This window comes from Drosophila albomicans, chromosome 3, assembly GCF_009650485.2.
Source record: "Drosophila albomicans strain 15112-1751.03 chromosome 3, ASM965048v2, whole genome shotgun sequence".
NCBI lineage: Eukaryota > Metazoa > Arthropoda > Insecta > Diptera > Drosophilidae > Drosophila > Drosophila albomicans.
The window spans coordinates 15,280,341-15,292,484 of record NC_047629.2 but is presented as its reverse complement, the minus strand read 5'-3'; the positions used below and the strand labels follow the sequence as shown (position 1 = coordinate 15,292,484).

The 12,144-nt window shown below is 42.9% G+C and overlaps 5 protein-coding genes across 5 annotated transcripts; 2 read left to right on the top strand and 3 right to left on the bottom strand.

Moving 5' to 3' along the window:
* Nucleotides 1–268: 268 nt before the first annotated feature.
* Nucleotides 269–2,261, top strand: LOC117572580 (glutathione S-transferase 1). The gene is made up of 3 exons (XM_034255464.2): nt 269–382; nt 1,285–1,391; nt 1,484–2,261. The coding sequence occupies exons 2-3, from the start codon at nt 1,297–1,299 to the stop codon at nt 2,058–2,060; spliced, it is 672 nt and encodes a 223-aa protein (XP_034111355.1). The 5' UTR covers nt 269–382; nt 1,285–1,296; the 3' UTR covers nt 2,061–2,261.
* A 393-nt stretch (nt 2,262–2,654) lies between these two features.
* On the bottom strand, nt 2,655–4,294 carry LOC117572579 (neuralized-like protein 2). Its single transcript, XM_034255462.2, has 4 exons — nt 4,013–4,294; nt 3,614–3,872; nt 3,249–3,551; nt 2,655–3,184 (listed from the first exon to the last, which is right to left on the bottom strand). The coding sequence occupies exons 1-4, from the start codon at nt 4,292–4,294 to the stop codon at nt 3,069–3,071; spliced, it is 960 nt and encodes a 319-aa protein (XP_034111353.1). The 3' UTR covers nt 2,655–3,068.
* Nucleotides 4,295–4,391: 97 nt separating this feature from the next.
* Nucleotides 4,392–4,993, top strand: LOC117572581 (uncharacterized). The gene is made up of 2 exons (XM_034255465.2): nt 4,392–4,520; nt 4,581–4,993. Exons 1-2 carry the CDS (start codon nt 4,449–4,451, stop codon nt 4,941–4,943), a joined length of 435 nt encoding a protein of 144 aa, XP_034111356.1. The 5' UTR covers nt 4,392–4,448; the 3' UTR covers nt 4,944–4,993.
* LOC117572578 (suppressor APC domain-containing protein 2) lies at nt 4,940–7,320 on the bottom strand. The gene is made up of 3 exons (XM_034255461.2): nt 7,069–7,320; nt 5,860–6,834; nt 4,940–5,440 (listed from the first exon to the last, which is right to left on the bottom strand). Exons 2-3 carry the CDS (start codon nt 6,829–6,831, stop codon nt 5,024–5,026), a joined length of 1,389 nt encoding a protein of 462 aa, XP_034111352.1. The 5' UTR covers nt 6,832–6,834; nt 7,069–7,320; the 3' UTR covers nt 4,940–5,023.
* Nucleotides 7,321–7,546: 226 nt separating this feature from the next.
* LOC117569494 (uncharacterized) lies at nt 7,547–11,885 on the bottom strand. Its single transcript, XM_034250677.2, has 4 exons — nt 11,695–11,885; nt 9,713–10,041; nt 9,348–9,656; nt 7,547–8,527 (listed from the first exon to the last, which is right to left on the bottom strand). Exons 1-4 carry the CDS (start codon nt 11,713–11,715, stop codon nt 7,882–7,884), a joined length of 1,305 nt encoding a protein of 434 aa, XP_034106568.1. The 5' UTR covers nt 11,716–11,885; the 3' UTR covers nt 7,547–7,881.
* Between the last annotated feature and the right edge of the window lie 259 nt (nt 11,886–12,144).

Sequence of the window (12,144 nt, the reverse complement as noted above, 5' to 3'; positions counted from 1 at the left end):
ATCCAAAATACTGGTATTATATATTCATTACTTCATATTTAATAGTTATCTATGTATATTCTAATCGCATACTCTCGTAAACGTGAACGTTGAGCTAATATTATTGTTGCGTTTACACATGTACCAAAAGTCTATGAATAAAACAAGAGAATTACAACACACTGTCACTATATTTCTCTCCCTCACTGACTGCCGCTCACTAATACTAATGACTAATAGAGATCTGAGATCTAAGCTTTGGCGCAGCGAGACGCTCTCTTTATTTAGTGAGCGTCGCAACTCACAACAAATTTGTTTCGTTCCATTTTCAGTTACGTTCCCGAGTTCACAGCGAGCGGTCGTATAAAATAGAACTTCGAGCAGTTATTTTAATATATACTATGTAAGTATCCACACTCTATATTAGATGCGCAAAAAACAACATATATAGAGGGGTACCCTCTAAATCATGACACAGACATACACTTCACTTACTATGTATATATTCGCAAACAAAAACAATTTGCCGGCAAAGTTTATGTTATTGTTGTTGTGGGGTGGAGAGAAAAAAAGGCACGATCTCGCCGTATTTTTCCTATTAGCTAAGTAGCTGCCTCTGTATGCGTGTGTGTGTGTGTACGAGTTTGTGAGTCTGTCTATTCCCCTACTAATTAAATTTATTTAGCTTGCGCTGCGCTCTGTCGCTTTCCCTTATAAGTGAGTGTGTTTGTGTGTGAGTACAGTGGGTGCAAAGGCGTTTGCCGGTCAGAGATAACAACCTGCCTTACATCGAGGTGGGCAAACTGTTCTTTAGATTTGTTCAGGTTGTTAACACAGTTCCATACACTCAAAGACATGCATATAGCTTCGTTGTTGATAGTCGCTTATCAGTTCGCACCGCGTTATCAGCTATTACTGTTTAATTTAGACAGGTATTCACTATACAGATGGACACAGAAAAATTTTACATATATTTTTATTTTGTAATGTTATGTATACACGAAAATAGCTTAAGGTCTGGATAAGAGAGCCAACTGACTACCGTTTAGTAAATAAAATAAACAAATAGGAATTACGACAATTGATGAAATTAAAACCTCATAACGAATAGAGTTGTTGCAATGTTCTGTGCATATTAACATTTATTTCTTTATTTACAATATAACCAATTAAAGTGAATTATAGTTTTATTTACGGCTATAGCAAAACAGAACTTAAACTAGGTTTATATTTTTTTTAAATTTTAAAATTAAATTTTGAACACACTTTAATACAAATCATTTTCATCGCTTTCTTTTGTCATAGTTGCCAAGCACGATGTCGAAGCCAGCTCTCTACTATGCCACCTTGAGCCCTCCCTCACGCGCCGTTCTGTTGACGGCCAAGGCGATTGGTCTTGAACTTGAACTGCGGTATGTGCCTCCGCGGCCCCCCTCGGCCCACTCTTCACTCAAATGCATTAAGCCAATTAACATGACAATTTTCATTTCTTGATGCTGTGCAGCCCAATTAACCTACTGAAAGGTGAACATCTGACGCCAGAATTTGTGAAAATGAATCCGCAGCACACGATTCCCACACTCATCGATGGCGATGTCACTATCACAGACTCGCACGCCATTTGCGCCTATTTGGTGGGCAAGTATGGCGCCGACCATGAGTCGCTCTATCCCAAGGACCTGGTGAAGCGTGCCAATGTCGATGCTCGTCTGCACTTGGACTCGGGTCATCTGTTTGCCCGTCTGCGTTTCCTGTACGAACCCATTCTCTACCATGGCTCAACGGATTGTTCCATCGATAAGATCGCTTACATCCAGAAGTGCTATGAAATTTTGGAGGGTTTCCTCAATGAGCAGACTTATCTCTGCGGCAATGAGCTGACCATTGCTGACTTTTGTTGTATAGCCACTGTGACATCTGTCAATGATGTGGCGCCCATCGATGAGTTCAAGTTTCCCAAGGTGACTGCATGGCTGAAGAAGGTGGCTGAGCTGCCCTACTACCAGGATACCAACGGGGAAGGTGCCGATGAACTGAAGGCGATCTTTAAGACCAAGTTGGCTGAGAATCGCTCCAAGTAGAATCAGAGACGCACAGAGTATTAGAGTATTCATTCTATTCCAAATAATATCTAACAATACACACAATTGAGCGGTGCTTGAATAAAGTTTAGACTTACCAAACACAGAGTAGTTATTTTTGTATTTTTATTTGATTTGATTTTGTATCGATTTACATATATTGGATCCTAATTATATTATGTCTTTATTACATACAATGCACATACACTTTATCCCTTACAATATTACGTCGTATTCATATATTTATATATATAGTATGTATATTATAATTTTATCTTAACTTACATTTAGCAACAATATTCTTAAAGGTACATAACGGAAACGGAAATCGCCTTGGATAGACCGAAACGGCTAAAAGGCAGAGCGGTGCTTGGTTTGGAGTTTTCTGCGGGGCGGTTCGTGTAGTTTTTCCATTTGAAAAGGGAAAGGGGGGGTTTTATATAGATGGTCTGGGAGAGCAATGCATAGAAAGCACTTGGTACATATCTTAATGTATGTACGCATTTGAGCCAAAGCATTGCGTGAGTTTTGGGATTGGGGTCGAGGAAATTGTTCGTTAATGCAACGACAACAATGAGTAAAATACATGTGTGATGCGTTCAAACATTTTCTACATATACAGATATATATATATATAAAATATAAATATAAAGAACTGGTATCACGGAACCAAAAGTATTATAAACTATATCTACAGAACGAAAGAAAATACAAAATTCGTTTGCAACTCCAACTGGGGAGGTGACAAAACAGAGCAAAGCGCCTTCCACTGTCCCAAAAACTTTTGAATATGCCGCTCATTTCACACGGCATTATGGAACGAGACGTCGAGGGAATGAATGGGAAGTCAATGAACGGCGGCACTTCACTTCCATACACACAATGCAATGTATAAAATATATAAGTAGTATATATGGGTAAACAGGCTATCACGTCGCACGCTCATGCACAGCACTCTATTACATAAAGTGTGTGTGTCTGTATGTGGCTTTATGGTGTCTCTGTTCCTTAATCTCGTCGCAGCAAGAAACGCTTAATGCTCTCCGGCAACGGCAGCCTCGTAATAGCGCCCGCTGTGATGTGCTCCAAAATGACATTGCGACAAGCGCTTTGTAAGGATAAAACTGTAATAATCAAGACAGTAGATATGGTACCTATATGCATATATATTCATAGACTTAAACTTACTGCCCTCCAACTGTATGATGCGAATCTGCTTGGTTGTGCCATAAACATCGATAACCACATACAAGGGTGCCATGTTCAGTGGAATATCCTTGGACACTGGGCCCTTATCCACACCATTAATGATAAAATGCAACTCGGCCTTGGACGCATCATTCTCCGTGGGCACATAGATGATGCCAATGCGTGAGCCTCGATCAGTTAACAGTATATCCGAGTTGCCATTGTCCATCGATGGTCGCAGCAGTCTCTTTGGTAATAAGCCACGCGGTGTCCGCACATGCGTCGCATCACCCAAAAGATTGCCTGCCAAGAAAAATAGGTAACAATATACGGCCATCCAATAATACTTAATAATTAGCACTTACGTTGTGGCGTTTCATTTAGTTGTGGCTCCACATTCTCACCCTGGGCGGATTGCTCTTGGCGTTGATTCATCTCAAATTTGGAAATCGGATATATCCAGCTATTACCCAAATTGGCCAAGTCCGGCAGAGCAAAGTGCGGCAATCCCTCGCTGCGCATGCCAATTATGTTCGGCGTTAGTTCTGTGAGGCCAAGTCGCATGTGTCCCGACCAGCCACGTTCGATTTTCTCAATCTCGACGAGGAAAATATCACCGGGAGCCTTCAAAAGTGCAAGAATCAATTAATATATAGAGTGCACTTCATTAGGAGATAGTCGTAAGCACACACACAGATACACACACACACATTTACAATCGCATCGATTGCCACTTGATTGCTTTGTGTGTTTTTGTTGCTTACCAGCGGGCGCTCGGAGAATGTGAGTGCATCGGCAAAGCTGGTGCGGCGAAAGGCGACCGTTGCATCGTCATCCAGATGTATATTGGAGCCGTGATACGGATGAAAGCGAAATAGTTGACGTTCCCAGCCGCCAATCGCAGCAGTTGTTGAGTATTTTACATCGTTATTCATGTTTACTGCTGCTGTTGCTGCATCCTCGTCGATCTGCTGTTGTTCGCGGTCCGCGGCAAAGTCGGCTAGATGCGGCGCCTGGTGCTTATTGTTGTCATCAACGGCATCCATATTTTGTATTGTTATAATTTTCTACCATATGTATTGTTTTTCTTTTTTGTTTTTTTCTCTTTATTTATGTAAATTTTGATGGTTTGTTCCGAGTTGACGAAGCGATAGTGCTGGGCAACGCCAACTTTGCTAACCCAGTGTTGCAAAACGCACAATGCTCACACATTTCGCGTTTGACGTAACAGTGAAAACAGCTGATTGCAGCACACATAACAAAAATAAAATAGTAATTATTTTTTAAGCGTTTATTGAAAGAAAAGTGCAATACAAATAAAACTGCTTGCAGATGCGTGTACCAGGAGCACTTTATGCGGCACGTGGACGTGCACCACAGAACGAAAATGATGTGCCATTCCAGGAAATTCTGCCCTTGCGCCTGAAGAACTCTGTGAGCGGAAAAGCGGATTCGGGCGCAGATGTAGCGTGTTTGCAGGAGATGGGTGTGCTCTTTGCCTGCCTGAAAGACAACGAATTTGTTGAGCAATATTGCAGCAAGGAAATTACCAAATTCCAGCAGTGCTACAAATTCTATATGGATCGGAAATTCGAAGCCAAGAAGACCGTTAATCAGGGCATTGTTCAACCCGGCAACAATCTCAACTACAAACAGTTGAACAAATACCTCAAACGCTATCCCAATCCCAAGTAACAATAAGCTGTGTTGAGCCATTTATTACAAAATATAATGTACAATTAAAAAAAAAACTAGTAATACTTATTATCTCTTGTTCAGTACACAACGTCTGCATCTCCGAGTCCAGCAGAGGATTGACTTACTGGCGATGGCTGGCTAAGCACAAAATCCGATAGATTTCGCGTGCGTGTACCGCGTAAATTGTGAAACTGCGTGTGCTGCTGCTGCTGTTGATGTTGCTGATGTTGTTGCTGTTGCTGATGCTGATGCTGTTCATATAGTTCGGACATCAGCGCCTGCTTCTCGCAGGCCAACAAATCCGCCTCATTGGCTGCGTAGTTGTCCTTGTAGTTGAAATGCTGCAGTGACTTGCGCGGCAGAGCCAGATTAATGTGCAATGGATAGCCACCGTGCTCCCAGGTCTCGGTTAATATGGCCAAGCTGCGATTTGCTTCCAGCACACGTCCACGCTGATAGTTCAAGCGTTCCTGCTGCAGTTCAGACCATTGATCCTGCAAAGCAGTTAGAAGAGAAGACATATAGTTAGCCTTTTTGATACACTTCGCCATGTTAGAATATGATTAAGCTGGTTAAGCAAAAGTTCAAGTAGTTGATGTCTTAGCTAATGTGCTTCTTATTGCACTAGTAAATGTTGTCAACTGTGATGTATCGCTTCCTATATTTTAGACTTGAGCTGTGCATTATTCAGTTAGTGAAAAAGAAGATCGACTTTAATGGACAGCTGGGAGCTTCATCCGCGTTGCATTGAAAATAATTCTGGTTCATGTCTTCGATTCTATAGTTTGAATGAACTTCTTATTTAACTTTGAAATGTTTAAATTTTAATAAAATGGTCGCCTCCTCGTTTGAGCAGTGCATTGACAGTTCAATCAGTTACGTCTGTTAGTCATAATATAGATAGATTACTTACAAATCTTGTGCCCAGACGACCAAAGTACTTGATCTGCTCCTGCACATTGAGAACCTGCTGCATGTAAAAGTCGCGCGCCTTCTCCACACCATCCAAACCAAAGAGCAATAGCTCTCGCTGCTCCTCCAGATGCTTCAAACGCTTCAGCATGTTGTAATCAATGCCATGTTGCAGCGTATGCCTGCGTGCCTCGCGTCGCTTGCTGGACTTCTTGGGTGGCAGCGCCAGACTTAAGCCGCCCAAAGCGTAATCCGTGGCCGAAGCGGACGATGAGCCGCCATCAGCCGAACCACGGTGCTCGAATTGCTCGCGTGCTGTCTTCAAAATCTTTTGTTTGCCACAATTGTCCGCTACTGTTGTGCGTTCGCTGTGCATCAGACTCAGCTGCCAGTTCTGCAAGGCATTGCGTATGTCTGCCTTGGCCAGCGACGACGTCGGCGGCGTTTGTTGTGATGTACTTACTGGCTGCCTTGGTGGCTTCGGCGGTGGTGGCGCTGGAGTGCCATAGTCCTCATCACGTTCCAGCTCGGGACTCAGCGAGGGCGGTGTGCTCAGAGTGAGCTGCGAGCGCGGTCGCACCTTGGCTGTAGGTGCCACCGAAGGTGTTAGTGTTGTGTCCAAGCTCAGGCCAAGCAGCTGTGGTGCCGAGGGCGGACGTGGGGGCTTCGCTAGCTTCTCTTGGGCCTGCTGTTGATTGCGCAGCAGACACAACTTGAGGCCAGCGCAGAAGCGTTCAAAGGACAACAGACCGCTGGGCGGAGTGACGCGACGAAGTGAATCGAGCACACCTTGGGGCAGACCCTTAGAGCCATCATCCTGCCAGCCCTTCTCAATGTCAGTGTAGCGCACATAGCCACTGTGCTTGTCATCGAGTATGTCGAACAGCTTCTTCATGGACAGCACAAACTGCTTGGGCAACGCGTCCAGTGAACTCAGGCTGCCACTTTTGCTGCAGGTGCCGTTGGAGAGCATCGTCTGTGATGAGGGAATGTTTATTTTCAGCAAAACGAAAGATGGAAAGTGTGCATAAATAAATGTTTCACGAGATTTCGCCCACAACAAATGTTTGTGCTCAATGCATATTTTGAATAATCATTTGCATAAACAAATCATTTCTTAAGCGAGCGCTAACGAAAGACTCAGGCGACGAACTTGGGCAGCATTCCGTTTGGTAAAGTAAACAATTTTGAAACAATTAAATTCACTCACTTGTAGCCGCAATTAATGCGGAAGCTTTTTATTATTGGAGTGCAACGCGAGTTGTAACTCGATTCTAGGCAGCCTTTTGAGGCCGTTGCGACTCCCAAGGCTTTGTGTGCGCTGCTTGTGCAAAAGTATGTGTTATTATTTTGTGGTGCATACAACAAACAACACAGCACACACACACGTACGATACTCGACGATACACGACACCCAAACCCAACGGACTGGTTAAGATGACTGCAGAGACTCGAGTGGCGCACGCATGCCTCCAACTCTAACTCCAACTTCAACTGGTTAAACTGACTCGCTGCTGGCTTGGCGGGACAGGTTTTTCGTTTTGGTTTTGGTTGTGGCTTACAAACACACTCACACACATAGACACACACACACACACACACACAGTGGCATACCAATACAAGAACGCGTGCCATGGACTAGCTGAATCTGTATCTGAAAATCCCCAAGCATAAACGCAAGACAGTGGTTCAATTATAGCTGAAATATTTATTAGTAGAAATTCAATGCGCTTGGTATTCAGTCAAGGATAGCTAATTGCTTACTTTAAGATACATATGTATATGTATGTATGTTTGTGTACTATAAGTGTAAATTGTAATTGTATGTGTGTATTTTTATTTGTATTTGTTTTTTTGCATTCATCGTTGCCCCTCAAGAAATGCAAACTCTGCGCAGTCCGCCAAATTGGATCGCTAGAATGAGCATTTCATGATGTGGCCCGCACTCTTCCTTTCTCTTTCTCTAAATGCTACAAGTTTTAGTTCCTAACTAGGAGAATCCATTCAATCCAAATCTATGCATCTACAAATCGGCCACAGACTTTCGGCGCACATATTTGGCAAAGTAATCGGGACGCCAGCATTTACAGGAGCCGGGTATCAAGAACCAATCGTAATAGAGTCGCACCTGGAAGCAGCCCAACTCATCGTGGCCATCGCAATGTGTATCAGCCGCTGTGCCAGCTCCGTTCGCATTGCCAGCATTCGCAGCACTTGTGGTGCCATCTGAAGCATTGGCCACGCCCGCACGCTTCTGCAGATACTGCTGATAGGCCTGGAAGTCCTGCACGGATGGCGCCTGAGTTGTGGTGCTGCTCGTTGGCACTGTGTCCTCGGCATTGGGATAGAAAATCTCAGCCACCAACAGGCTGACCCAACGTGGCGATGACAAACAACCACCGTCGAGGTAGTGACAACGCGCCTGGATGCAACGCGTCACCTCCACGGTCTGGGTGAAGTAACCTTCGTATGGGATTTGCACCACATAGCGCCAGGCACCCTGATAGTTCTTGGCAAACACTGGTGTGGCATACTCCACCTTGGCGGGGCAGGGTGTTGGTGGCCCCTCGTAGCGTATGGGACCCACTTCCTCACGACGCTCGGCAGTTGGGCCCGAGGAGACGGCGGGACTGGTGTCGCCTTGAATGGCGCGATACAAAGTGCAGAAGCTGGAATACACAATAGAAATAGCAACATAAATATGGAAGCTTCAACATTCGTGCACAACTAATAAGCTGCCAAACAAATTGAAAATCATTAAGTACATACATACATATATCAAATATTAAGCTCATAAGCTTCAAACAAAATAAAATAATCATAAATAACATATAATAATTCTCATTCTCAAAAATACAAAAATATATCAAAACATACAAGTTTTTTTGTTCAATTTTTACCACAAAATCAAGAAACTAAAAAGACAATGTTAAATAGTTTTAAAATCATACAAAATAACTCAGTATCAAAAAATATAATTTCTTTTAAAAAAATTACAATAATTTGGCAAGTATACAATACAATACAATGTCAAAATTTTAGATATGAAAATAAATATCTAAGCCGAAAAAATGAATTCCGGAAATTTACTATCCAAATCTGTAATCTAAAAGCTAAGCACAATACCAAAAACTTCAAACATTCCAAAATATAAATATTTTACCAATTACTTTTCGACAAATTAAAATTCATCGAAATAATTCGAAGATATTTCTATGCTTAAACGTTTGTCATTTCTTCAATTATTCTACACTTTTAAAGCTGAAAAAATATTATCTTTAAATAGTTCCACAAACTATAAACTGCTAAATAATTTAAAATCAGAATAATAAGTCTCTCAGAAACTAATAAGATAATTTACTGCATGTAAATGTGTGCTTGATAAGCATCGAAGTAATTAAAAAAGTTATAAACATAAAAATATCTTACACTGAAAGTTATGACTCTTTTTTATGATTAGAAAACATAATTTGATTTAATTTAACTTACACTCCGCCACCGTCGCAGAATTTACGTGGCTTGCGCTCCTCAGCAGCGCGTCGCTGCTCTTGTAGCCTCTGCTGCTGTTGCTCCTCCTCGTCGAGGGCGGGATCGAAGTAGCTGTACTCATTGGACTGCACACCATCGGGCAGACTGCGTGTGACACGCGAGGCATAGTGACGATCGATGTTATTGTTGTCCAGCTGCTCCACTGGCTCATCGCGAATGATTTGTGTGACCTTGGGCAGAGTGTCGTCCGCCTTGAGCACGGGCAGCGTCTTCGACAGGAACTTGAGTGTCTGATTGCGGATCAGTTCGCTGAGGGGAAATAAAGATTGAAAACTGAGCAAGGAATGGTGCTGAGAGGTGCTTACAAAGGATAAGGTTCGCCTAGCACATTCTGTCCCAGTGGATTCTTGGGTATCTGTCCTTTGTTCAGATCTCCGCAGATATTGTGAACAGAGACTGCTGACTTTTTGCCAGCGGCAACATCCTTGCAGTCGGCATTGACGAATGTGTAAGGAGGTGGACGAACACGCGGTGGCACCGCATTCGGTGACTCGACAAAGGCATAGTATCCCTCTGGTGGCTCCTCGCCGTATTCTGGCTGCGATTGCGATGCTGATTGCTGTTGCTGTAACTGCAACTGTTGTTGTTGCTGTGTTGCCGACAGCTGGGCAAGCAGCAAAAAGCTGAGTATTTTCTAAAAAGCAAAAGGCAAAAAAGGGAAAGAAAGAAAAACAAAAACAAAACAAAACAAGTTTAGCAATAATTAAGAGCGCTTTTTATTTGTAGTAATTTCTAATGTGCATAAAGAACGCGCCAGCATAAATCAAATTAATTGCCAGCGAACCCGTATATGAATGGATATCATTGTGACTGTCTCCGTCTCTGAATTGTGTGTGGTATTGGCATCCATCCCAATGGGCACAAAGACAGACGCGCTGCTCTCAGTTCGTTTGGCGAAAGCGCGAAAGTTGTCTGACCTGCGGCGCCGTTGGAGGCATCAAAATAAACACACAAACAAGCAAAACAACCCAAAAGGCAACCAACAACCGCAACGATTGTAGCAAGAAGAAATGGAACTTCAACTGGCACCGCGTGCAAAGCGATACTTTTGCATCTTAATCTCATTGTTGGACACTTGAAGAGCAAATACCAATGACAACAACAACAACGATAACAACGAAAACACAAAAAAACTTTCCCTGAAATTCTGTTCGCCACTTGACTTGACTCGAACTCCAGCTGCGACTCTTTCAATGAAATCAAAAGTTTCCGAATTCTCTCGCATTTTTCACAGACTCCAGCATGATGTTGCATTCAGGTCAAGTGGCAAGTGGGCGTAACAAGCACGCGGCTTTACCGTGTCGCATTGTTTTTGTTTTGTTCCCTCTCCCTCCACCCAATGGTAATTAGGCCAAGAAGTCAGCCACACTTTTGGAATTTTTTAGACACAGTCGCAGAGTGCTTGGAGTTTCGGCCATGGCTCAGCAGTTTCGATATTTGGGATGCGGGTGCCAAGAGACTTTGCATCTCGTTTTCGTGACATGATTCACAGCACAATTTGAATACCGAAACGAAACGAAATTGGGTCAGCCACCGTCTGTGTCGGTGTCGCTTAAGTAGCGTCTTGATTTCGAGTCGTTGTTTCCCTTTTTGTTTATTCTAATGAGTAAGGCCTCGGTGAATTTGTCGTTGTCATTTCGATCTCGTTATGTGAAACTTGTTTGTTCTTCTTCTGCATTTCGAAATGTGTACAAATTCAGTTAATTTGAAGATGTTTCCTTTTCACTTTAAACGGCATTTGCAACTGCGTTAAAACTGCTGTTTACTCCTCCTTCTTCTCCTCCCTGGCTGCTAAGTAATTGCAGCTTTTAACGGGTCGCTTTAACCTCGGCCTAACTGCAACTCCAAAGAATGTTAATGACTATATTTAAAGATGAATAAACTCAAAGAACCGCTGGTCAACGGGGCCAGAATTTGTCGCTAGTTCTGGTTGGTGTGCGTCTATGCATGTGACTGTTTGTGTTTGTGTGTGTGCTGTGAAATTGTTCTAAATACGTTTTAGGTAACGGGAAAGTTGCTCCACGCCAGGCAAAAATCCCACACTCACACACACACAAAAAGAACAGAATAGAAGAGAAGCGTGTGTGCACATTGTGTGGCATGTCTTGGAAGTGGACCCGATTGGACCGTCACTTTAATTCATTAGCATGTCTATATAATATATACAAAGTGTAAGTAGAAGGCTGTTGCTCCAGAATTTATGCTAACAGTAAATGACAGAATGGCAGCAGTGCAAAACAAAAGACTTAGGCAACGAACTTGCTTTTGAGTTCAATTTTAAACATACCACAAGTAAACGATAATCCATGTTGGCTCCACACTCCACACGCTCTTAACGGCCAACTTAATTATATTGCTTTATTTCAGTTCCTCTTCTGCAACAAACACACACACACTGGGTTTATTTTGTTTTATTTTCTTTCCAGCTGATTTGTTCGTGCGCTAAAACAGAACTCGACGCGGCAAGTGCAGCAACTTAACTGAGACTTGGACTGCGCAGCAAGCAGACAATGAACCTCGCTGGCCACGCTTCTGCTGCTGAACTTGGCCAAGAGAGGCGACTCAGTTGGCCATGGCCATGGCACAGAAAGTGGAAAGAAAGCTTTGCCACAGAATTTTGCATCTGCGAGAGAAGAGCGACAACATTCGAGAGAGAAACGAAAACCATTAAGAAATGGTGCATACTTTCAGGCAATGCGTAAAGAGATTAGAAAAGTACAAACTATTTTAAAGCATA

Bases quoted from the DNA above. Each gene is read 5' to 3' on its own strand.
- LOC117569494 (XM_034250677.2), bottom strand. From the start codon at position 11,715: ATGGATTATCGTTTACTTGTG. The intron at 10,042-11,694 runs GTATGTTTAAAA...TTTGCTTTTTAG, and splicing joins TGGATTATCGTTTACTTGTG to AAAATACTCAGCTTTTTGCT. The intron at 8,528-9,347 runs GTAAGTTAAATT...TGTGTATTCCAG, and splicing joins TTCTGCGACGGTGGCGGAGT to CTTCTGCACTTTGTATCGCG.
- LOC117572580 (XM_034255464.2), top strand. From the start codon at position 1,297: ATGTCGAAGCCAGCTCTCTACTATGCCACCTTGAGCCCTCCCTCACGC. The intron at 1,392-1,483 runs GTATGTGCCTCC...GATGCTGTGCAG, and splicing joins GGTCTTGAACTTGAACTGCG to CCCAATTAACCTACTGAAAG.
- LOC117572581 (XM_034255465.2), top strand. From the start codon at position 4,449: ATGCTCACACATTTCGCGTTTGACGTAACAGTGAAAACAGCTGATTGC. The intron at 4,521-4,580 runs GTAATTATTTTT...AACTGCTTGCAG, and splicing joins CACATAACAAAAATAAAATA to ATGCGTGTACCAGGAGCACT.
- LOC117572579 (XM_034255462.2), bottom strand. From the start codon at position 4,294: ATGGATGCCGTTGATGACAACAATAAGCACCAGGCGCCGCATCTAGCC. The intron at 3,552-3,613 runs GTAAGTGCTAAT...TTTTCTTGGCAG, and splicing joins ACTAAATGAAACGCCACAAC to GCAATCTTTTGGGTGATGCG. The intron at 3,185-3,248 runs GTAAGTTTAAGT...TGATTATTACAG, and splicing joins CATCATACAGTTGGAGGGCA to TTTTATCCTTACAAAGCGCT.
- LOC117572578 (XM_034255461.2), bottom strand. From the start codon at position 6,831: ATGCTCTCCAACGGCACCTGCAGCAAAAGTGGCAGCCTGAGTTCACTG. The intron at 5,441-5,859 runs GTAAGTAATCTA...ACTGCTTTGCAG, and splicing joins GTCGTCTGGGCACAAGATTT to GATCAATGGTCTGAACTGCA.